At 37.3% G+C, this 26,791-nt stretch overlaps 1 protein-coding gene across 1 annotated transcript; it reads left to right on the top strand.

Moving 5' to 3' along the window:
- The first annotated feature begins 414 nt into the window (after positions 1–414).
- Positions 415–26,675, top strand: LOC133520294 (membrane alanyl aminopeptidase-like). The gene is made up of 30 exons (XM_061854664.1): positions 415–460; positions 554–1,083; positions 1,606–1,761; positions 2,063–2,380; positions 3,704–3,887; positions 3,972–4,213; positions 5,059–5,248; positions 5,798–5,987; positions 7,079–7,179; positions 7,537–7,716; positions 8,333–8,514; positions 8,920–9,234; positions 9,804–9,873; positions 11,896–12,209; positions 12,950–12,969; positions 15,803–16,035; positions 16,825–17,099; positions 17,490–17,645; positions 18,418–18,741; positions 19,100–19,283; positions 19,507–19,748; positions 20,160–20,352; positions 20,862–21,042; positions 21,380–21,477; positions 21,669–21,854; positions 22,251–22,441; positions 24,906–25,073; positions 25,394–25,537; positions 25,738–25,816; positions 26,209–26,675. The coding sequence occupies exons 1-30, from the start codon at positions 458–460 to the stop codon at positions 26,425–26,427; spliced, it is 5,868 nt and encodes a 1,955-aa protein (XP_061710648.1). The 5' UTR covers positions 415–457; the 3' UTR covers positions 26,428–26,675.
- Positions 26,676–26,791: the final 116 nt, after the last annotated feature.

The raw sequence follows: 26,791 nt of genomic DNA on the forward strand, positions 1-26,791 counted from the left end.
TGCTTATTAGACGAAATGCGATATAGACCATTTACGATTAGGCGGGCAGGCTCCTAGACGAATTGCTAATTAGACACTAACCCTCATGGCGACCATATTGAAAAAGGTTGATAATAAACACTAGATATACATCTTGAACAGCTGATGCATTCCAGAATTCTGTAATCATACACGTTCAATGTTATGTACTGCTGCTTTTATGAAAAATATTAACTCAATAAATTATTATCAAGATTTATGGTACAAAAGAAACAAATAACTAAAAGATATAAAACAAGATTGTAAATTTCAATAAAATAGTATATCTATACGACTGTATTTTATCATTAATAAATATACGTTTATCTCATAATTACTTATGTAAATCGGATAAGATAAAGAGATTAAGGAATTATCAGCAAATCGAAGGTAGTTCTAGTGCAACCCAATCAGTACTGCATGACAGTCCAGCGACATAATGGTAAGTTTGATAAATTGTAATTAAAATAATAAATTAAGAAACTCTTCAAATATTGAAGCCAAAGTAAATACAAAATGAAAATTTATATTTTAGGCTAGTCGCTGGGTGTCACTTTTCCTGGGTATCGCCCTAGTCCAGGGCATATTCACCGCTAGTCCCATCCCGCTAGAAGATGGCGAATGGGACTCTGTCGCAATTCCACTGAACGACCCCGCTTACCGTCTTCCCACAACCACTCGCCCACGGCACTATGAAGTCACACTCACACCCTACTTCGAGACCGTCCCAACGGGTGTTGAACCTTTCACGTTCGACGGTGAAGTCACAATTTACATCATCCCACAGACCAACTTTTTGACCCAAATTGTGCTTCACTGCAATGACATGACCATTCAGACTCTGACAGTGTCATATACCGATTCGAATGGAGCAGTTCAGGATATCACTGCGCCTGATCAAGATTTGACATGCGTTGCACCTTACAGTTTCCTGTACATACAAACTAATTCAACCTTGCTGATAGGTCAAGAATATGTTATCTCTGCAACGTTTAGGGGAAACATTAATAACAATATGAGAGGCTTCTACAGAAGTTGGTACGTCGACTCTACTGGTAATAAAAGGTAATTTATTATCTTATTAGCTTTTGTCCGTTACTTCGCTCTCACTCGCTTAGAATTTAGTAATTCTTAATCCACGTAAACGGTACAAAGTGTTCAACTAGCGCCATATATTACAAGAGATATTAGAGATAACTAGAAATTTTATCTTAATTATTCTGAGGTTTCTGAGGTAATTTTAGCTATATTGATGTGAAATTACTTTATCTGCATCGCAATTCCGTATCAATATCATATCATAGCAGGTTTTGATAATTTAAATGTCGCTTCTGCTGCCTCAGGAATTCAAATTCAAATAAAAGTTCAATTTTTGTTGAAATGTTTTGGAGCATTTGCTCATGATACGGTCATTGATGTCAGTCACAATAAAAGTTCAAAACACAAACACTCCTGTTCCTCCGTTGGTCACTATCTAGTGACCTAGTTGGTCTCATCTGAGTCATGCTAAAAGCATTCGTTCCTTTTTCCTATTACTGCATAGTAATTATCTACTAATAATAATGTCAATAAATGTTTCGTTGATAGATGGATGGGAACGACCCAGTTCCAGCCTGGTCACGCTCGCCAGGCATTCCCGTGCTACGATGAACCTGGCTTCAAGGCTACCTTCGATATCACCATCAATAGAGAAGCAGACTATAGTCCAACCATCAGCAATATGCCAATTCGCTCTAATACTACGTAAGTATAAAGTAGAGTAAAATCAATATGAGGTTTAAATAAATACTTTTAATGATTTTTGCCCAAAAGATCTAATTCGTTAAGTTTATTTTTGAAAGCACCAAGCTAATTATTTTCCCAAAACTTTAAAAAATATAATTCCAAAACTTGCTTCAAATGACAATGTTTTTTTATTAAGGCAATAGTTTTGTTGTTAATGTTTCAACAGTCAACAATAAAGTGTATACTTTATTATTTATAATTGTTTTGAATTCATCTAGACCGTAAAATATTTCATAGTGTTCTTAAAATTTGTCCTCAGTTTGGAAAATGGAAGGATCTCTGAATCATTTTACACTACGCCATATACTTCGACTTATTTACTGGCATTCATCGTCTCCCATTATGTTCAAGTTGAAGATAATAACGACAACGAGAGGCCTTTTGCTCTGTACGCTCGGGACAATGCCAATTCTACCGGTGCTTGGGCTCAGGAAACTGGAATACAACTATTGGAAAGGATGGAAATATATACTGACATTCCTTACTATAACATGACCGAAAACATTAACATGAAACAAGCTGCGATTCCTGATTTTTCTGCTGGCGCTATGGAAAATTGGGGTCTTTTGACTTACAGGTAATATTCTGAGATTTCTTCTTCTTCCTTGCATTTCTCCTGGCTTATTGCCACGGCCCATGGAAGCCTGGAGTTCGCTTGGCAACCCCAATCGCAATCCCAAGAATTGAGGTAGGCACTAGCTTTCAGGGCTGCTCTACACGATGGCCCAGCGTAGGCCAGTCTAAGGGACGCAGCTATGCGGTGAAATGAGGTGGCAATATCACTTGCTCCCTCTAACGCATAAATGCGTCCCTTGGACTGGCCTACGCTAGGCCATCGTGTAGAGGAGCCATTACGAAAGCGACTGCCATCTGACCTTCCAACCCAGAGGGGAAACTAGGCCTCGTTGGGCTCGGTTTCCTCACGATGTTTTCCTTCGCCGAAAAGTGACTGCTAATAATTATTTATAGGATATTTAATAACAAAATTATACATCGTACCATCAGTCAGACAAGTGCATGGCGGGCGACTCTATCAATGAATTAATTCATAATTTCTCCATGCAATTTTGCAGCTTATGTATGTGTGTCACTTTATTACACATAAACAGGTTAACATAAAACAGACAACATCAACAAACATCTTCTAGTACCACCTCACCGAAGACTAGCGAAGGCCCGCGCAAAGCTCGACGTTGTCGGACCTAACCTGTATAACTGTGTACTTACCTATAAATATCACAAATTCCCCTAATGATGCTATTTTTACGAATAAACTTAAAAACTTGCTTATAGAGTTAGCATGTTACAACATAAACGAGTTTCTGCATAGGGGTCGTTGCATTCACTGATAGAAAAGATTATTTACCTACCAATTTACCTATTGTACCTGTTGTGAGTCTTCTGTTTATCAAATATGTATAATAAACTTTTAAGTTATAAGACGATTGACATGTAAACAGTATTGTTTATCGTCAACAAACTGTCTCGCAGTTTGGCGAATATTTTGTTTTGTGGTACACATATTTTATATTTTAATGTTAAAAAAAAAAAAAACTGAAAATTGAGACAAAACAAACAAAAAAATGTTATGTACAAAGGCATTGTCCCTAAAAGAGATCTCTTCCAGCTAACCTTTGCTAAGCTCATTTTATATAAGCCTAAGCTCACTGTACATAAGTTCCAAAAAATATTGAAAACAGCATTGAAGGTTGTATCAAAGCCCGTACACACACAAGTACAGCATAAAGCAAATAACGAGAAAAATAAGTGTTCAAAAATATTGATTTTGGCTTTAATATATTCTCAAATCTGTCGACTTCAAAGGCTGACGCATCTGTAAGCAAAGTATCACCTTTCTTTGTTTTTTTTTTAAGCTTTATTTTTCTTTGTTTTATTTTAGAGAAGCCTTAGTCCTCTACGATCCCCTGAACTCCAATCATTTCTACAAACAGCGAGTGATGAACATCGTCGCTCATGAGATCACCCACATGTGGATCGGAAACCTCGTCACTTGTGCCTGGTGGGACGTGTTGTGGCTTAACGAGGGATTCGCCAGATTCTATACATACTTCTTAGCTAATTTGGTTCGTAGTATTGCTTCACTTTTATCATTGGTATGATAGTATTACAATGTTTATTTTTTACTTTTTAAATTACAATTTTAACAGGTGAGACCCGACCTTGGTTTTGAGACCCGTTTCATCATTGAACAAGTGCATACTTCTATGATCTCTGACTCGATCGATAGCGCACATCCCTTGACTGACCCTACTGTGATCGATCCCGCCAGTGTCAGTGCCCATTTCTCTACTATTACATACGCTAGAGGTGCGTCTGTGATTAGAATGACGGAGCACTTCCTTGGAAACTCTACGTTTGTTAAAGCAATGCAAAACTATCTTAAAGAGAGGTATGTTTACTCTAAAATATGTATAAGGGAGTGTTGATAATCTTGTCAAATGTGGCCTGTAAAGTAGGGACTGATTTCGGTTACGGTATAACGGTATGGTAGCGGAATGAAATTACGATACCGATACATTATACCGGTTAGGCCGCGCGGCTCGGATATAAAGGTATCACTATTATTTTAAAATAGCGGTACCGGAATTTTTTCCGGTATATACCTGAACCGTTATTATAGCCAAACTGATTAAATAAAATCAAAAGGGCTTATGGGCTAACACTTACATAGACAGCTTCAACCAATAGGAACCTAATTGGCGCAAGGCGCAGACGACTTAGCAACGACGCCTAAGCTCATAGGGTACCTTTATGAAAGCGGTTAAGGTACCCGAAAAAATAACGGTACCGTTATTTTTCGGTAGCGAAATAAATTAATTCGACTACCTAAGTGGTTCGGATTAAACCGGTATGACGTCATAATGTTGTATAAAGGTATCGTTTTTTTTTCAGTTATCATGCAGTCCTTATTTTAAAGTCTAATTAATAAAAATTTGAATTGGTTGTTTTAACATATTGATCTATTCTAATATCGGGTGTCCAAAAATAGAAATACTACCAAGGTACCTATCCAAATATGTAGATAATAATATGATGACCATTCTAAAATAGATTTCGCTGAAGTAGATACATTATAGCAGGTATTTGATTCTTCATGACACGCTGATTTAAAATGAAATGCAAATTTCATTCTTCTCTTTGTTGTGTAGCCAGCTAGAAATTAAATGCCTTCTATATCTTAGGTACATTTTAATGTAGACTATAACGATGACAAAATATAATTTTATGTCTTAGAGCTTTCAATGTAGCACAGCCAATCCATCTCTTCACTGCATTGGATGAAGCAGCCGCAGAAGATGGTTCATTGTCTTCTTACGATGGCGTTACCGTTGACGAGTACTTCAAAACTTGGTCAGAACAGGCTGGACATCCTCTCCTGACAGTCACTGTCAACCAGAGAACTGGCCAGATGATTGTTACTCAGGTAACTTTTATTTTGTTATACTCAACTACTGCTTTGGACCTTAGGAACCCATTTTTTAATTACCTCACTGTTTAGTCTTTAGCAAAATGAGAACATGCACAAGACTACATCAACACATAATTTTTGATCTTCACTAGACTTGTTTTAGAAACCCGGTAACGAAATGAAGCCGACTTTAAGTATTTATTATGAATCATTATTTATAAAAATAATAATACAGTCCGACCAAGCTAACTCTGCATGCCAATTGCAAGTACAGAGTGTGGCCATCACATGATTCATGTAATATTTCTATCGAAATATAACGTTAATAATGACACTTCCTCACGTTGTTCTATTCAAAATTTCAAATCTGTGCTAAGTCAGCTTGGTTAGACGGTCTCTATATAGGACCTATAATTATTAGAAACAAATGAATGTTTTTTTTTTATATTTAATTATGCTGCTACAAAAAAATTACCTAAACCGATAAAACCTTAGTCACTTTTTCTTCGTATGTGACATATATTTTCGGGTTAGTATAATTAGGTTTTTTGTTTACATTTCTAGCACCGTTGGGAGCGTAACACTGGTGTTTCTACAATTCCCAGTCTATACATGGTTCCAATCACATGGACTAGAGCCGGAGAATCTGACTTCGAAGACCTCAAGCCATCTCAGGTCTTAACTGCCCAAGCCACGGTCATCGACAGAGGAACCACTGGCAACGAATGGGTCATTTTCAACAAACAAGAAACTGGTAAGACTTATTCGACTCTTCAAATGATGGTTCCTATTACAGTTCCTTCAAGTCTCGTTTGCTGGTCTTCATTTTAAAAAATAATTAAGGAAATAAATTTTTGTTATCTAAAATTTCACTAATAAAGAGGGCCTGTACATTACATGCCGTTGACGTAAAAATGACTTAATTTTACATACAGGCTGGTTTTTTTATAACACTACGAAATACACTGTTAAAAAAATGTATTATTTAATAAACTAACAATGTATTATTTAGCTGAGTGACAATAAGATCAAGGCACTTAGCCTTTCTGTACAGATTGTCAAGTAGGTATTTACTTATATTAGTTAACTAAAGAGGTTAACAAAATGATTCATTATTACGAAAAGACTAATTGGAATCGTGACGTAATTTTTCCGTCAACGGCAAGATATGTACGGGCCCTGCTTATAAAATAAATTACAAATAAATAAAGACTAACTTAAAACTAACAAAAACATTGGCTACATTTCCCCCATTGAATGGAAATGCCGATTCTTGAAGAAATAGAATTGAGGATATAGTTTTTAACGTATTTTTATTACTTAAACAAACAATACATTTCCAAAAAAATGTGCTCAGATTTCAAAAAATGTCTATAAAGATTTGACGTAACAGTTACTCTTCTTCTTCTTCTTTTAAAATATGGCTTCCATCAAGTAACAGTTACTCCATATATCTAAAATGAACTGTCACAGAACGTCATTCGATGCAAGATGTGCAAGATTTTCATTGGCAGGTTAGACCGGTCTGGGGACCGATTTTTGAATTTTGAGCGCTCGATTTTGTCACTCGAAAATCTGTGGAAAACGGCAAAATGCCATTTTTTTTAATACGAGCTATAGAAATTGGGAATCGGGAGGTATTGACCGCTCGTTTTCAATTCCATTAGGAGAATTTATATGCCTAGTAGTGGAGATATTATTGAACAAAATACACGAAATCGAGTGGTCGAAATTCAAAAATTGGCCCCCTGGTCTCTATAGAGTATGAATGTATTTGCAGTTTTCAACATTTTAATTTAGCATATAAATCAATTAACAGTATACGTAAAATATGCTAATTTACAGGTTTCTATAGAGTTAACTACGATGCCACAAATTGGGCTCTCATCACTCTGGCATTGAGGAGTAACCAGAGAACTGACATTCACGAACGTAACAGAGCACAGGTAATAAATTATTGATTCAACGTTTGTATCAAATGGAATTAATATTATTGATCTCAATTTTTTATGACAATATAGATGTCATTTTTATATTTTTATAAGATTCTTGATCAGCTTTTATAAACCATAAAGATAAGTATGTTTATACGTAATCCTGGCCTCAGTTTATAAGACGAGTAGATTTTCATCCAATCCTAGTTGGATCAAGTTAATATGGCGATAATATTAACGATATGTTTTCAATCTTTATTTTTTTTAGGAATAACATATTCGTATTCTACTAAAAGTCTCCAATAAAAGTCGCTAAAGATCTTGGCCAGATTCTCACCACATTTGATTCTCAAATTGAGTGCATTACAGATTGTCGACGACGTCTTCCAACTTGCCAGAGCCGGTGTGCTCCGCTACGAAAGAGCCTTCAACATCCTCTCATTCCTGGAGTTTGAAGATCAATATGCCCCATGGCTTGCGGCTATTACTAGCTTTAACTGGGTCATTAGGAGGCTAGCCCATGACGAGGAAAACGTTGCCAAACTGAGAGTAAGTATTAATCTTTGCTAAATGGAAAATTATTAAAGACTTAGGCTGTGCTGTGCCTATTTGTAGCAAAACCCTATAATTCTGTTATATCTGTCCATCTTCTGGCCGTCGATATGCATTTTTTGTACACTAGCTTTTGCTCTTTATTTCATTTACAAAGAAGCCATTAAACGCAATTCTGTGTAAACCTATACCGCATTTCCCTCTCGCCCATAGTCTCCAATCCCTACAGTCCTTTTCGCGTTAAGTATTGGGTAACAAATGTCAAAAAATGGATATGATTTTAAATTTTTTGGTATAAATGAGACAAATGTTTTTATACAAAAAGATTACGCATATAAAGGATTATAATAAAAAATAAGAATAGAGGCCCTTCAGATTAACAGATAATGAGTCATAAACTGAAATAAATGACATATACTAAGAAACAGTAACCAAGGCCTCCAGTGCCCCAGGCTGGAAACAAATAAAATATTTTCTGAAAATAATTTAATTTGTTCTAATAACTCTAATAGATAATTAGTTATTGGGTAAGCACTTAATAGTATTATTTTTTATATTCTTTCTCTCACAAAGGCGAGTTTTTAACAACTTACAAACTAGCCTTGTTTTATAGGAGCAAATTGTCGGACTCAGTGTGGCCGCTACAGCCCGCCTCAGTTGGGCCGAAATCGCCGATGAGGACTACATGGACGGTCTCATGAGGATGTACCTCGGCACCTTCCTTTGCAACAACGGGCATGCCGGGTGCTCTGCCGCCGCCGTCACCAACTTCAATGACTGGCTGAACGGTGGATAGTAAGTAAAAATGGCTTGTCAAACGGCCTACACATTCTTAATAAAATCTATCATTTAATTATTCACGAAAGTATGATTCTACTAAGCTATTGATGAAATTATGACATAAAACTCCACCAACCGCCCTTATAAATTCTTAGTCCATTCCCTTTGATAATTCTTTTTAGTTTTATGATCATTACATTTCTTCAAGCATTCATCTTCTTTAACTTTTTCTCTTTAGCCTTTTCCCAAGCTTACATTACTTTAATTTTATCTCAAATCTTAAATATGTTTATTTTTACTTAGAATCAAGAACTCTCTCCATCAGAATCGGACGATCTCATTCCATACTGTCTGAGCATGTATATTGCGTCACCCACCAAAGCTTTTATTACAATGTTACCAAAAGGAACTTCGTTTCAGCATACCCCCCAACATGCGCCCATGGGTCTTCTGCGAAGGTCTCCGCAGAGGAACCGCTGCTGATTTCGACATCTTCTGGAACAGATACTTAGCTAACGACTTGTCCAATGACAAGATTGTCATGCTGGAAACCGCTGGGTGCACCTTGGACGAAGACAGCTTGCAGAAATACCTTTCTGCTATTGTGGCTATGGATGATTCAGTCCGACCTCAAGATTACACTACCGCTTTGAACGCTGCTGTTACCGGCAATGAAGTCAACACTATGAGGGCTTTCACGTGGCTGACCAATAATGTGGCTCAGGTTACCGCTGCGTGAGTATATATAGCTGCTTAATATAATACTGACCGTTTTTGAACATCAATCTTGTAAAGCTAAGATACTTAAGAGGGGGCTAACGCAAAGCTGTAGTTTTTACATAGAATTTTAGGTTTAATCAAGTGCAAATGCCATGAAAAAAATCTCCCAAAAATTATACTATATTTCAATAGAATTATACTATATATGAAAATATAACCACAAATGGTTAAGGTTTGCTTGATGGAAAACAAAACATATTTAATTTTCAATTATTTTCAGTTGCATACCATAGCAGTTCAATCTTAGTATAAAAAGCAGGAATATAATATAATCCTGGGTTTTTAACTTCTATTATTCTTATAAACGTAAAAGCTATATGCATGCCAAGTTTCGTGCTTTCGGTCGGATGGGACCATACCTCCATACTAAATCGAGCTAAGGAGCCGCACTACAAACACAATACAGCTACCTCGCCCTGGCTCCAATCCAAACGACATAATCATTGGTCTCCGATGTACTGCTGTAATGTAATAAAGAGGTTTAGGTACCTATTCGTTGGTTTGACGTTACGTTTACTTTGCAGACTTGGCAGCATTGCTACACCGCTTGGCTATATTACTGCTCGTCTTCTTAACGAAGATCAAATTACTGAGGTAAGTTAATAAAACAATCAGTTGACCATAGTTACAACGTTAATATAAAAAACTCGACAGTAATTGTTTATATTATTTACAAAATAGGATGGACAGATTTGTATGGACACTGGCCCATGAACCAATAAGAATAAGCGACATACCATCGGAAAGCTTTTTTTATATACTAAGAATTTTGTATAGCGAGACTTGTCAAATCTCTGTTTAAAAAAATATGACAAGAAAAAACACAAGAAAACGAATAACAAACTAAAATATCGTGACACAAAACCATCGACAAAAACTTCATGGAACACACAGGAACTTAGTATCGAAAAAAAACTATAGTCACGTTTCCACTCATAAACCTTTAGCGGCGATAACTTTTTTCACACATAGATTTGGGACTGTCTGCCATAGTAAAAGTTTTACAACTTAGAATAACCTATCCAGTGACATACCGCTTGCTTTTATTGCTCAAATAGGTCAATTTGCCGATTTTTAATTTCGAGCGCTCGATTTCGTCATTCGAAAATCTGCGGAGAACGACTAAATGCTATTTTTGAAATACGAGCGATAGAACTTGGGATCTAGTGGTACTGACCACCCGTTATCAATTTTATTAGTAGAATTTAAATGCCTAGTAGTGAAAATAGAAATTCCAAAATCGACCCCCAGACCGCGATTTGCTTCAAGCGTGACTCCATACTTAACGAATAACGAATTCGCGCTTAACACATGAAGTCGGTCGCGTGCCGCGTGCGTCACGACAACGCAATTCATGATCAGCGATCTGATGATACCCGTAAAATCTCATACATGCTTAGTGGATTCTTCATTATTGAAGTATTTTACAAAGAAAATGTTTTATCTGTGTCGTTTAAAAATATTTATATTACCAAAGGACCTAACAGGATGTAAATGCACACAAAAATATAATGAGTCACACAAAACTTTCCAAGATAACTATCGATAAAATTTTAATTATGTACAGCCTCAACATCCTTAAGTATAAGTTTCATCATTTTTTTTATAAATAAACATAATTATGATTTATGATTCATATTTGTACTTTCGACTGAACTTATTTTTTTATGATTCCGCATCAAGTTCCGCCGAATTTCACGTTCCAACACAAACGGTTCTCCTTTTAAAACTATGTGTTGGATTGTAATGAAACTTTGCACATACAATGACATGAGTTATATCTAATTATCTATGCCGGTAATTAGTTGATATAGCTCAAGCTTATAAAACAAACGAAATAGAGCAAAAACAAGTTTTGTATGAAAAAAATAAATTCGCTGTATTTTTTTATCTATGGTATCTGGAACTTCATAAACTAATTACGGACAAAGATATATCTTATCCTATTTCTGCCTAAAATAGATATTTATTTATGATGAAAAAAGGATACATTTTGAATAAAATTAAATTATGACTACTTATAAAATAAAACTACTAAAACTAAACCTACCTAGAAAAAAAAGATACCTAAAACAGACCCTGGCCTCTTGGCAGGGTGCCAATCACGCAGGCAGCATTCCCGCGCTGTATCGCGACAGCAAGCCGCGCGAGAAAACTGCCTGCGCGAGGGACTCCCGTTGCCTCCCTCAATCGCTTTCCAAGCTCCCTGTGGAGCCCACGCGCACCTTTGCCCCACGGACCAAGTGTCTCGACACCAAAAGCTACGAATTCGTAGTTGGTGCCGAGACAGCTATATTTATTAGTTTTGAAACGTTCTCGGGCGTAATATTATTTATCCTATTGTAAGTACTAAGTTACAGAACAATCTAGTTAGTCGTTTTAAAATGAGAGCATAACTGTGTTTGTATGGGGTACCAAGCTTGCTGCGGACTAAACTAAAAAAACAAATCACATCATCTATACGCTTTCTCTGTTGTATTATAAGAAAGGTCAGGGTTTATTGAATAAATATGAAATGACTTCCCAGGAATAGGGTTGTTTCCAGCATAGAAAATTTTCGAAATCAATCATCAGGATCTCACCTTTATATTGGTTATTAACACTGCCACATTCCAGGTTCAAACTTGGCTGGACGCCCAGCGGGAGGTCATCGGCGACAGAGCTTACAACACCGGCATTAACGGCATCGCTTCTACCAGGAACTTCCACGCTTGGTCCAATTCCAGAACTGTAGAGCTTGCAACCTACTTTGAAACTGGTTACCTTGAAGATAATATTGATGATATTGTAGACCCTGAACCAGAACCAGAGCCGGAAACAGAACCAGAACCAGAAACTCCAGATCCAGAAGAAGCTGGACCTGATTCCGCTAACATTGCTGCGTTGAGCGCCGTTACGCTCGTTGTGACTTTGGCTATTAATATGGTTGCGTAAATTTGTATTAATTGTATATATGTACTGAGAAATAAATATATGTATTAAGTTTTTGATATTACAGAAATGTGTTTTGATTTAATTAATAAGCCCGAGAATAAATAAATATTATTTTTCCTAATATTCCATTAGAAATATAATATCAACTTCATAAATTCTGGTATTTATACCATAAAGACAGTTTTGGCAGTAAATTAATGAAATTTATTTCAGTGAGTAAACTTGTTGTTTTCATTTAAATTCCTTCCGAGGATATTATTAAAGTTAATGGCAATAAAAGTGCTAACATTTTCTTATTCTCACGAGTTGATTGAAATAAAAAGTTCTGAAAAATGCTATATTTTATTTATGAATAAGACATACATATAGTACCTATATTTAATATTTTGACCACTCCTAACGACACAGAACTAGGTCAAACAAGTAATACAAATTATTTTTCATGTAGTGAGAATTACTAGTAAGTAATACACATAACTAACCTAACGTTAATTTCAGGAATCATAAAAATATATTTTTTATTGGCTCTTATTTTTCTAACACAGAAAGTTACCCAACTGTCCAGCTCCGATTTGATTTCTAATTTTTTTAGAGTTGGACAGTAGTCTAAACTAACAAACACGTTTTTATCATCATCTTCATCTCATGCTGTTGTTTTATAAGCAATATTATATCATAATAAGCAATGTTATGAGAGTAGTATTTTGAAAGGTGAAGGAGTTTTCTACTTCCCCAGGATGTCTGCTCCAGACACGAGTAAACTTTCTAGATTAATGTTAAATTATTTCGAACTTGTTTTGTGCACGCTTAAAAATACGCAACAGCTCAACAAGAGTACTAAATAATAACTAATGTCTCTGTGAGATACAGACCTTGCGAACCAAAAATGGCTTCGCCAATGTTTTAAAAAAATTAGATAATCAAAAAATCCCGAAAATTGGTTGAGAGATGCGAACAGTAGAGAACAGCCGGAAACACGAATGCATTATTGTTCAAGCTGAAACGGAGACGCTTAGCTCCCGTTTTGCGCTCGCTCAGTCAGATGATTAGTAAAGTAACATTCAAACATCAAACAATGGCAATATAATTACAAAATGACCGATTTATAATACAATGTGCTAACAAATTAGCCACCGGTATTTTAAGAGATGATACTTTACAATAAAACAATTAACTTTAAATAGAAATTAAGATAACTTTACATATATATTTTTGGTTATCATTTACCGAAAAAAACGCTACGTACGCAGCATGTACAGCAGTACGTTCGCGGTAGCCTCGGAGTACGTAATATCGCCGATAAGCTACAAGAGAGTCGACTGAGATGGTTTGGACACGTAAAAGGAAGACCTCCTGATTACATCGGGAAAGTTGCTATGGGTCTGAACATTGCTGGGTCCCGAGGCAGAGGAAGACCCAAGATGAGATGGGCAGATACCATTGCATAGCAAAAGACATGAGTGTCTGTGACGTTACAGTGGACGACACGTCTGATCGCGCGAAGTGGAAGGAAAATATAAGGAAAGCAGACCCCACAATCAGATGGGAATAATAATGCTTCGGAGATAGAGAGATTTACTGAAAAGAAATCTATATAAAAATAATCATTTATTTGAGAAGATGTTTTGACAATCAACTATTTGATTTATCAACGTGAAGTGGCCAGTTCGGTGGCAGGTCCTAGAATCTGTTGAATGAGGACTCAGTTAATTATCTGATTAACAGAGTGTTTTACGTAGACACATTACAAAATTACCGATTTTTTTATTGAGTTTGACTGTGCTTTGTTTTTATACCTACATCATATTTGATTTCAACCATTCTAAAATATCAACTTTCTTACATAATTTTCTATTTTTTTTTTATTACGAAAAGGTAAGCATTTGACCACAATCTCACCTGATGGAAAGTGCCGATGTAGTCTAGGATGGAACATGCTTACCTAAAAGATGTCTATTCACTCTCGATTTAAAAAGGTCCAAGTTATAGTGGACTGGGAATAGATTTGCAGGAAGTGAATTCCACTCCTTAGCCGTTCACATGATAAAGCTGGATGCGTAGCGTTTAGTGCGAATCAGTGGTAAAGTAACGACGTAAGGGTGAAACGCAAGGCCGCGTCTAGTCCCACGGTGGCAGAACGGAGATGGGGGGATAAGATTATGTAATCCCATCGCACACTCCCCGAAATGTAGCCTGTAGAATACCGATAAACAGGCTACCTTTCTACGGTGTTCTAGGTTCTGCAGTCTAGCCTCTACCAATCTCGCATCCCCAATAAGCTTCCTAGCGCGTTTATATCTGTGTAAAATATATGTAAATAAAAAACTGTGCAGTTGTTATTCAATTCGATAAAAATTACTTTGAAAATTATGAGAGCTAGACAAAAGCTAATATGCTTGGCGGCAGTTGTATGTACGATGGAGAAAATTGTTTCTTTAGCAATTTGCAGTTCAAGTCAATTTGGATGTACACTTATGCTAAGAGCAGTCCAATGTAAAGTGAACCGTAAACTACTGAAGAATCAATTTCCTTGGTCGTACTTGTTGTAATAATACTTTTATATGTACTTGCCAGCTTTACATTCATCATTAATAAACCTAATCAACCACAGTGATAAATATTACTATCAGCGATTTTAGATAACGGTATGAATTGTCGAACGCTTTTGGTTGCTTTACGGCCTTAATCTTTGTAATTATTCCGCTGATTATGATAAATATGGAAAATGTTAATAATCCACCTAGTCGGTGACGAGGTTTCATCGTGGTCACAATGGGTGAGTCTTTATCATTTATTTTATTACCATTAATGCGGGTACTTAATGAGTAGTGTGAGTGTGACGTCACTATATTGGCAGTCTGCTAAACTTTTGTAACCTATCCAGGTCAATGTTACTTAATAACTATATCAAGTCGGATTACTAAAGCACTTTTTATTAAAATGAGATAGGATTTTACTTTAATCTTCAGACGGTTGGATTTTCATGTTTTTTAATTATTACCACAGTCTAAAAAAATTTTTTTGTGTGATTGTCGCGCAACCAATATAAGAGGTACATGATACCACTATTATACCCAACCTTACATAGTACATTTTCATAAATGGCTGTACCTAAATTTCTTGCTTTGTGAATTCTTAGTTAAAAGTTTTTCTTGTTAGAAAGTAAATACGATTTGCCATTTAGTCCGTATTTTGTACTGATTTACTATGTAACTTAAAGATAATTTAAAAACCTCTATGATATCTCTAATAAGTAAGATTGGTGTATAAAAATCAAGTATACACTAAAAATTAAACCATCGACGATTTGTCTGATGGTATTTTAATGGGACTCAAAAAAAGTAGTTGAGGAAACCCAATATTAGACTTTTATAACAATACATAAAGAAGTGTAAGTATAGAACTGATCTACGGAAAAATACGACAATGTGTGTGAAGAAAACGTTAATTGCTTTTATATTTTTTGTCAAATAAAAAGTTACTGTTTCATTTGTACATTAAAAATTGTCAGCATCCATTTTTATTAATTTCACAATATTGTGTAACAAAATCAGACAAATCAGTAAGCATAATTTCACATATCCCACAGGTTCCACGATGATCGTGGTGCTACTTGCCCTAGTGGGGCTGATCAACGCCCAGCACACGCCATCCATGGAGTTCAGGTCCGAGCTGGACTTCACGGAGATCTACAACAGCAACGTAGACAGTGAGACCTCGTTCAGACTGACCGACAGTGTGCAGCCTAGCTGGGTATACGTTGACTTGGATGTCTATTTGTCTGAGAGCAGATTCGATGGGATTGTGACACATGAAGTCACGGTAAGTTAAGCAAATTAACGTTAAACTAAAATAAGGTTAATTTCTGACTCTTATAACATCTATTAAGGTAGATAAAGTACTAGTTAATTGTTTGAAGAACCCACATGCATAAGCCACGACAAAAAAATAGAAGACACGAAACAGTACATTAGGCTAGGTCCGAATGATGAGGGTCGGTAAAAGTGAATTAATAAAGTGATGGCCAAAAATAAGTTGTCTACTGTCTTTAGTGGAAGAAAACAGGAAATAGCTAAGAGATTTAGTAGTTTTGTTATATTAATATTCATAGAAAATTAACTACTCATGTACACAATTTTCAGAGCATTTAAATAACTTGGATTGATAAATTGAGTAGAAATTGAGCATTGATGTGATCACACATCTAATCGCACATAATTTGATAAGTAAACTGGTTCAGTCATCATTATTATAAATGATAACATTTTTATCATTATCGCATTGATCAAAAAATCATCAGACACGACAACGATAAATTTGTAATATTGTATAATTATTTAAGCTAGTATTCTTCGGTACCGGCTTACTAATATATTTTAGGACTATTAGGCGCATCTATTTTCAAAGTTATCTGATTTACAATTTAGCGTTTTGGACGAAATGAACAGACATACCTAGCCTGTTCTAATGATTTTATATGCTTATATATAAAAGAATTTATTAGAAAAGGCGATTCTGATTATCATCAAATCTTATATACAGATACAAAAGGTGAAATATATGAGTGGTAGCTAATATAGCCTTTCATAAAATTTGATGTTGTTCTTTTAGATTTCAGGAGATCCCCATGAGGAAATCGTGCTCCACCAAAACGTCGTCGCTGTCACAGCAGTCAATCTCCTCGACAGCAATAACAACGCTGTAGCTTTGAACCTCGAGAGGCCTTTCGAGATCGACAATATTCACGAGCTCTTGACCATTAACCCTGCCTCACCTGTCGTCGCCGGCAATTACACTATCATCATTAGATTCCGTGGAGTAATTAATGAAAACCAGTATGAAAGAGGATTTTACAAGGGCTATTACTTCCTCAATGGCACAAAGCGGTGAGTTGCCGAAATTTCTACATGAAATACTGTAACTACTTGTGAGTCTCTTCTTCCTCGTTTCCTCATCGTGACTGATGGCCGCGACTACATGAGGTCATTGTTTTTTGCACCACGGCTCTCCATTCTGCACAATTTTCCGCCGTTCTAATAATAGGCGCCTGTGTAGATCCCTGGCAGGCCTTCTTCACAACCTAGCGGGTCATTAAATATCCATCACCCCGTCCTCCGTCCACAACGATGCGCTTTTTCAAGTAATCGGGCACCCGTCTGGCCACGTATCCAAAGTTATTAAGGAAAGAACTTGTGAGTGTAGAAATGTTGATGCATAAACCTCGCAAGAAACTGGTTTAAGAATGTTACATTACATTTCAAAATGTATTGTTACAGTGAATACGCTACAACGCAGTTCCAGCCCTTCTACGCCCGGAAAGCTTTCCCCTGCTTCGACGAGCCTCAGTTCAAATCAAGATTTGTTATCTCTATCACGCGTGATGCTACACTCAGCCCTTCATATTCTAACATGGCTATCAATCAAACCGAGACGTAAGTATCAACACACAGGTATTAAAAATCAGAATTTCTATGGCAAATTTATACCCCTTGGATTATTGAGGTATAGTACTAGAGTCGGCATCTCTAAAATAAGATTCCGCATCTCAATGAAGTGCCGGCACTTCATAGCGTTTAGTACGTCTCCGACTAAGGGAGCCTTTCGACCAGAGATGTGCCATGCTTGCTGTGCTATGTTTTCATACATTTGAAACGCAGCTACAGCTACGTTTCAAATGTACTTATAACAACATTTCTATGGCGCAAAGATTACATTTCGCAGATGTAAAACGTAGGTACTAATGATTACCTACCTTATAGTTTTCAGAATATGTACACAATAATGATATTGTTACTCTTTATCTCGTATTGTTTTGTAACGTTTTTCTTTTATTTAAAGAGTATATTATGCTATAAGCGCGTTGTCATCAAAATTGCTACGCGTTCGAGAGCCAAATATAAAGAGTTTTATGACTATTTTTATAGATTTTAATGGCGTCAGTGTCACATATGTAAAACAATATCAATACACTTATAAGGAAATAAATATATTGTATCTAGATTGTTTACAATGCGTATGTAGGCAGAAAATGAAAACTTGTCTCGCCTCTGGCTAGATTGGCTTATTCCTTAGCTTAGTGACAGACGTCAAACGCCAAAATGGCGGACACAAATTGTTCTCGATAGCCTGTCTAGTACATTTATGTCAGTGCCTTGGACTTCAATATCAAACAACAGAAATCTTAATTACCGTTTCACTTTACAGTGTTTCCGAAGGCCGTATTAAAGAGACTTTCTTGCCCACGCCCACCATCTCTGTCTACCTGATTGCATTCCACGTCAGCGACTTTGTAGAAACTACAGACGGTAGTGAGCCCGACAGGCCTTTCGGTATCGTATCTCGCCCAGGAGTTGTGGCTCAGCATGCTTATGCTCATGACATCGGAGTTAAGATCACCAATGAGATGAACGATTACTTCGATTATGATTACTATAACATGGGTGAAGGAGAGCAAATGAAGAACGATCACATTGCTATACCTGATTTCCCAGCTGGTGCTATGGAGAACTGGGGAATGGTTAACTACAGGTAATTCATTACTAACAAATGCATACAATTCTTAGTATTGTTTTATAAGCTAAGCAAAATAATAATTATATATGGAACAAATAAGATTAAAAAAGAAATATTCTGACTTATGTTATTTATAAGTACCGATGTAGAAACACTACTATATCTACTAATAGTGCCCAAGGCAGGAATCAAACCTGTGCCTTCAGCATCTTGGGCACTGGGGGCTTTAGTGACTTTTTGTTTAGTAGGTACCTGTACAAATATTTTTTTATTTTATTTATACCGTATATCATAATTTCTTACGAATTAATTTTAATTCCTGCTGCTGAATTTGCAATAAGCACGTGCTTATGTACTATACGATTTATTTCAGAGAAGCTTACCTTCTGTACGATCCGGCACACACTAACATCATTAATAAGATCTTCATCGCCACTATCATGGCCCATGAGCTGGCCCACAAGTGGTTCGGTAACCTGGTCACTTGTTTCTGGTGGAGCAACTTGTGGCTTAACGAGTCTTACGCTAGCTTCTTTGAGTACTTCTCTGCTGACGCTGTAAGTCACATCACAAATAAATCTGTAATGTTTTCTCTCAAATCCTTAGGTTAAAATACACAGTTGTTCATTGTGATACTAAGAGTTAACAATGGACGTGGACCATGCAGTAAGGTTAAAAAGTTATCAATTAACGATATGGACGATGGTCTTGGCTACGCTCCTAAATAAAACATTAGCAGTTTATTTTGTTTAGCATTACTAAGTTAACGGTTTTTTCCAGGCTGACCCATCTCTCGAACTAGCCGACCAGTTCGTTGTTGACTACGTCCACAGTGCTCTGAACTGGGACGCTTTCGCAAGCGCTACTCCCATGAACTTAAGCACTGTCACACATAACGCTTCTATCAGCGCCCATTTCTCGACCACCAGCTACGCTAAGGGTGCCTCCGTTTTAAGAATGATGGAGCACTTTGTTGGACCTACCATTTTCCGCAATGCTTTGAGGACTTATCTCGCCGATAAGTAAGTGTTCTGTTAAACTTAATGAAAATATCTCGCGGTACTGTTGACTTGAACCTAAACTCATGTATTAAATTAACGGCAAATCGCAAGTTCATTTTTATAGTTTCGCTTTAGAAAAATCTGCCTAACGCTACTTTATATTCTTATTTTAACCGCACAAACAATCTCTTGTTTGACAAAATCACAAATGTAACATACGATTTGTTTTATATTAAACTTATTTTAAACGGGTTATTTGCGTCATTTAGTCAAAAATCGCTTGAAATACTTATATCTGTTTCGAAGATTCTCAACCGGAGCAACGTCTGCAGAGAATACCGATTACTTTCACTTTATAAAAATTTCATCCCAGACTTTTTTCCCTTTCGATTATAGTACTTAGTCTCAATACTTAATAACTGTCATTTTCAGCGCCTACGGCCTCGGCACTCCTGAGGACATGTACGACGCGTTCAGGTCTGCGGTGGCCGCGGACCCAACCTACGCAGCAACATATGGAAACCTGGATGTCGGCGAAGTCTTCGATAGCTGGGTCCAGAATCCTGGCTCTCCTGTTTTGAACGTAGACGTTAACACGAACAGTGGAGAAATCACTGTTACTCAGGTACTGATTCGAGACGTCACTTGTTCATGACGATGAATTAATATATTTTTTAAACTTTACTTCTAAAACTTAATTAATTTTTTTGTATATCTATGTTGAGATTGTCCGCTGACGTAATGACGATCATGAAAATAAATACTATGATCAAATCACAAAATTATGGATACTTAATGTAATAACTTTATAACTACAGGACTGGATCCAGGTTTTGTTTAATTGAGGCATCAATATTTTTGTACATAGTTAAAGTCTTTATCGTACCTTAGTTCGTCTACTATGTATCACCAAATGTGGCCATTAGAACCATCTAAATTGTATTGAAATCAACTTTCTCCTCACCAATGTAATTATTTATATATCATCACCCACACTCTTAACTGTCCATCGATGTACCTTATTACAAAAGGCATAAGGTCAACCGATGAACAGTTAAGAGTATTGCTGTTTGTTCTTATCATATTAATTTAACATTAGTTATCTGCAATTATTTTTACAATATCTTCATACAGAACCGTTTTGTCATCGGAGGCGCTGTTTACAATCACCAATGGCTAGTCCCTTACACCTGGACCCACAGTGCTGACCCCGATTTCACCAACACTAAGCCCGCGAAGGTCCTAACCACGGCTTCTACCACTGAAAACATGCCAGCTGGACATAACTGGGTCGTGTTTAATATCCAACAATCTGGTAAGTAAAACTTTAATTGAGACTGTTGTGTATTCATAAGAAAAAATGTTTAGTCTGATAAAGCGTGTCGTTGTCAATCAAACTAAAATAGTTTTATATGAAAAAAAAAGCAGACATTACGTCAGCTAAAGTCGCAAACTTCGTAACTCCGTTACAGGACATTAGGGATTTGCTACTTTAGTCATTAATACATAAAGTTGCAAGTTGCAAACCACGTAATTACTACGTAGGAGTTACGAGGTTTGCGACTTTAGCACATGCATTATACATTTATATTCCGTCACAAAGCTAAAAATTCTATGTATGGTTTTAAGTAGCTTTCTATCATTTTTAACAGGATTATACCGTGTAAACTACGACGACCACAACTGGGAGATGCTTGCTGCAGCACTTCGTGATAATAAAGACCAATTCCCCAGACAAAATAGAGCTCAGGTAATTATCTTATAATCGAACTTTGAATTTAAATACTTCTCTCTATCCACCTTCAATATCTAATTTTAAAGTGCATAAACTCTTTTGACAAAAGAGTAGTTAATTGATGAATATATGTAACATAAATTTTATTTTAGAAATTAAATATTGTTCTTATTCTCCAGTCAAATATTGTTCTTGTTCGTTTCTAGTTCGTCAACGATGTCCTCCACTTCCTGCGTGCTGGAGAATCGTATATCAGCATCACTCGCGCATTCGATGTTCTGTCCTTCCTGGAGAAAGAAGATGATTATCTCGTGTGGGCTGGAGCTCTCGGTCAGCTCGACCTGATCAGGCGCCGTTTGGAGCACATTCCTGCTGCTCATGAGCAGTTCGATGTAAGTATTTATCGACGTCATATTTCAACATCACCTTTTATTATATCTACTTATTATATTCTTTGGCTTCCATTTTGTTGTGTCATATATTCCGGCTGAATGCTAGGGGATAACCAAATTCTTTTTCGTGATTTCGGCGTTGGTCCTATAATAAAAATTGTTTCAGTATGACCTATTAAGTCACTATGGAAAGTATGGCTGGTGGTTACAATTTTTATTATTTATTTACTATGAAAATTTTAAATTTCACTGTTCTTAGCAAAACATTAGGCACATATTAGGTTACCAAGTCTTTATACAATTGAAGTTTGAGTCTTCATTATTTGAAGACTTGAAAATAGTAAGTACAATGTTTTTAGTATATATTGCCACCATAAAATTATATTTTTCCTTTAGGAATACCTCCTTGAACTGATGGAGTACGCCATCGAGTCCCTGGGCTACGAAGAAGCGACCACCGACTCCACCACTAGAATCCTGAACCGCATGCAGATCCTGAACTACGCCTGCAACCTTGGCCATGAGGGCTGCGTTGCCGACAGCTTGGAGAAGTGGAACTCTTTCAAGGCTAACCCCACCAGCAGTTTGTAAGTTCAGAATAATGTTAATATATTTTTTTGCTAGCTTTTCTGTCCATATCTTAGATATTTTTGTATTTTATGGAAGAATAATTTTTAATTTTTCAATTTAAAAAGTACCTAATCATATATAATTATTAATCAATTTAACTATCTTCAGTTATCATAATTACTATTTATATACTTTGGGTGCGTTCGGCCGTGTACTAATACATTTAAATTAGAAGTATCGATAATAATATATATATCGTTGTACCCCACACTTCTTCTTCTTCGTCGTTGCCTCATGCCTGAGGATCGTGACCAACAACCTTGTCTCTCCATTTAACGCGATCAAGGGCTATGTGGGCTGCCATCTGCATGGAACCACATGCTTGTCTTATGGAATCCGACCATCTGGCAGGGGCTCTTCCTCTGTACCCCACAACATAAGCCTTATTGAGCTTATTGTGGGGCTTAGTCAATTTATGTAAGAATGTCCTAGAATATTTATTTATTTATTATTCTTATTAAGTTAGTTGATATCCATAACGAAAAATAAAGTTTATAATGATTCAGACTTCCTCGTGACCGTATAAACGAAGAAACTAGAGTTTTGCTTGGTGCGCGGGGCCCGAGGGCCCCGCGGTGTGCGTGGTGCTGTTGTTTGGTTGTTTGTCATGTTGTTTATGTTGTTGTTAATGAGTTGTTGTAGTTGGTGCTGTTGTTTTTGCTGTTGTTTAGGTGTAAAAGTTTGTGTTTTCCAAAGGGAAAAGGTAAAGCAGTTGTACTTTTGCTTGCAAGGAATGGTCCGCGTGCGAGCACGCACTCCCGCAGCTCGGCCTTCGGCCTCGCGTGCCTGGGCGATCCAATGGGACCTACGGCCTTTGGCCTTCGGCCCGCCGTTTCGCTTGTCTAAGACACTTTTCCTATTGGGTCGTGTTTAAGCTCCAACTTCCCCCTCTCAGGTGACGCTTCGGGCCTTCGGCCCTACGCGGAGCTCGGCCTTCGGCCTTCGCTGGCCTCGACGCGTCGCCGTCGGGCCGTCGGCCCGCCGGCTCCGCTTATCAAGACCGTCGACGTGGTAGAACGCGTGGGAGCACCGTACGCACGCAGCTCGGCCTTCGGCCTCGCTTTTAGTTACTGGGGGTTGCACGCTTGGGGGTCGGGGTGAAGGCTCCGGGCCTTCGGCCCTCCGCCGGGGTCGGCCTTCGGCCTCCCAGCCTGAAGCTCGCCCTTCGGGCTCGCTTAACCTACTTGGAAATTTGACTTTGCCCCTGTCCGCCGCCATTTTGGATTTTTCCAAAAAACTTTTTTTCATATGGTAATCTTGGCCCCCAGGCTCGCCGCATGCAAAATCTCAGCGCGCTCGGACCAACATTAAAAAAAGAAAAAAAAAAAGTCGGCCATTTTGAAATTTTTTTTGATGCAGTTTTATTTGTCTCGAGGCCCTCTATGACATTTGGTCGAGCACCCCCCACCTATCACGCACCGTTTGAGAGTTGCCATACAAAAGTAAACTGGCCATTTTACCGCCATCTTGGATTTTTTCCAAAATTTTTTTTTTCCGTACGAGTCATTGGGGCTCCGAGATACCGCGACCAAAATATCAGAGCGCTCGGACCTTTTTGAAGTTTTAGAAAAAAAAAAAGTCGGCCATTTTGAATTTTTTTTTTCTTATTCAGATTCCACTCGGAGCCCTCTATGACATTTGGTCGAGCTCCCCCGACCTATCTCTCACCGTTTAGCATGTGGGGGATTCGAAAAAAAATCCCATACAAATTTTTTTTCGAGCTAAAAAAAAAAAAAAAAATTTTTTTCGAACGCGGGGGCCCATATGTACCCACATACCGGTTCTCGGCGCTCTCGGACCGTTTTGAAATTTCGGCGCCATTTTGAGTCGGCCATTTTGAATTTTTTTAAATGCCATTACATTCGTCTCGGGGCCCTCTATGACATTTGGTCGAGCACCCCCCACCTATCTGTCACCGTTTAAAAGTTGCCATACAAAATAAAAGTGGCCATGGTGTCCGCCATCTTGGATTTTTTCCAAATTTTTTTTTTCCATACCGGTCTAGAGGGCCCCGAGATTCCGTGACCGAAATTTGAGCGCGCCGGGACCGACTTGAAAATCGGCCGCCATTTTGAATCCGCCATTTTGAAAAAAAAATGGCGGCCTCCGAAACTGCCCGGGGTCCTCTGTGACATTTGCTCGAGCACCCCCCCACTATCTCCCACCGTTTAGCCGGGCCGTCAAACATTTTTCTGTCCCGATCCGGTAGACCGAATGTCGGATTTTTCCGGAGGTCACCGGACCGCCCCCTGTACGACCGTACCAAACTCGAATCCCCCCCGCGCCTCCTTCCGGGAGAACAATTCGTGTCGATTAACGTTCGGGCTGCAGCTTTATATAATATAGATAAATGTTTGTTAGAAAATTATAATAAATAGGTAACGGTTGTGCGATGACGATTTCAACTTAATCATCTTATAGAGTCCCCGTGAACGCTCGCCGCTACGTCTACTGTGCCGGAGTCAGGCACGGCAATGCTACCGACTACAATTTCCTCTTTGACCAGTACGAGAACTCTGAGAACGCCGCCAACATGGTCGTCATTCTCAGAGCTCTTGGCTGCACCAAGGATGAGAACCGGCTTCAGCAGTAAGTTTATTTATAAGGTTTTATGTAAGGCTCTGGCAAAAAGTATTTTTTTTTAAATTTCATCATAAAACATGTAAAAAAATATCTCTCTTTTTGTTTCGTCGCATCATGATGTCGGAAATTTATGCAAAATACTTTAATGTTAATGAATAATACAACCATATTTTTATTCAAAGTGCACTTATATATACAATGATCTATTTTATTTATTATGTTCTATATTTGTGTGTGTAGCAAACTTTGTCTTGGTTTAGTCTTGGTCCTATAAAGTTCTGTTGATTCTTCAATTCTTTCCTCAAGAACTCTTATGTCTTTTGCAGCTACTTGGAGCAGTCCTTGAGGAACGACAAAATCCGTTATCACGACAGGACCAACGCCTTCACCTACGCTCTTCAAGGAAACAGGGAGAACTTCAAGACCGTCGTCGCATTTTTGCAAAATAACTTAGCTGATATCAGACAACTGTAAGTAGAAAATCTTTTGCAATTAAGATTTCATTATACAAGCACGACTTCAGTTGGTCTTTTACATTGGAGTCACATTCTTATTCTGGCAACAGTGGCAACTAACTTTTAATTTCAGTAGTGAAAACTTTGTTTGAAAAGGTTTAAGCTAATTTTTATTTCTGTAGCCCATAACCAAACTACAACACATTTTTTTTCAGGTACGGTGGTGTGGCTAGATTAAATTTGGCCATAAATGCACTTCTTACCTACTTGACTGACTTCGAAGATATTCTTAGCGTAAGTATAACACATAAAATTTTAAATTTATAAACAGTACATTCTTGATACTTTCCGTTCAAACAATTATCTGAAATTTACTCAACTTTTGTCCGTGAATACGTCCGCATATAAATCATTCAACGCTATCGTTGAACCCCTGTTTACCCCCAATAGCAAGTAAAAATCTGTACAATTCATAGTCTAGTATGTTTCAAACTCGATGAGAAGGGTGACAGGAGTCATCTCATTCAAACGCCAAATCTCGCAAAATTGTACAGAGACGATATGTGTCAGCGTACTCGTACCCATCGAATTTGAAAAATGCTATAAGTCCCTATTACGTGAAGCTTCTAAACCAAAAAAAAAAAAACACTAATATCGCAAAAATTTATCCACGATTTACTTTACAGTTCCAAGCCTGGGCGTACGAAAACCAATTAGCACTTGAAGATTCCTTCCTCAACGCCAAGAATGTGGTTGAATCCGCAGTCGCTAACATCCAGTGGGGCAACAGCGTCGTCAGAGATATCTATTCTTTCCTTCGAGGGAGAAATGCGGCCGGCGCCATCACTGCCCCGACATTTGTTGCCTTATTATTGGCAGCCATCATGGCTCACTTTATCCGATAATTTAAAATAATTTTAAGAATACTTTAAGTCTAACAAAAAAAAAAAGTCTAACAGCAGAAAATTTCTAATTGCTTAACTATGCTGAATTTTATAAAAAAAATGACGCTAGTTGACCTCATCTAGTTTGTGAAGTTAATGACAATGAAATTGTTGAACAATTTGTAACTGACAATATTCCAATAGCTTAAAAATGTATTGATGTAAGAACACCTGATGTTATAAGAAATAAATTATTTTTATTTATACTAGTTTTCCGTTTTATTTTCCGTGTCGTTGAAAATTGAATGATGACCAATCTTGGCTTAATTTGTAATCAATTATTTGTAGAGCAAATAGATCAGTATGTTTGGTAATTTATAACAGT

The sequence above is a fragment of the Cydia pomonella genome, chromosome 8 (genome assembly GCF_033807575.1).
Source record: "Cydia pomonella isolate Wapato2018A chromosome 8, ilCydPomo1, whole genome shotgun sequence".
NCBI lineage: Eukaryota > Metazoa > Arthropoda > Insecta > Lepidoptera > Tortricidae > Cydia > Cydia pomonella.

Excerpts from the sequence above, each read along its gene's own strand:
- LOC133520294 (XM_061854664.1), top strand. Across the intron at positions 5,249-5,797 it reads GCCAGATGATTGTTACTCAG|CACCGTTGGGAGCGTAACAC; the intron begins GTAACTTTTATT and ends TTACATTTCTAG. Across the intron at positions 7,717-8,332 it reads AAAACGTTGCCAAACTGAGA|GAGCAAATTGTCGGACTCAG; the intron begins GTAAGTATTAAT and ends CTTGTTTTATAG.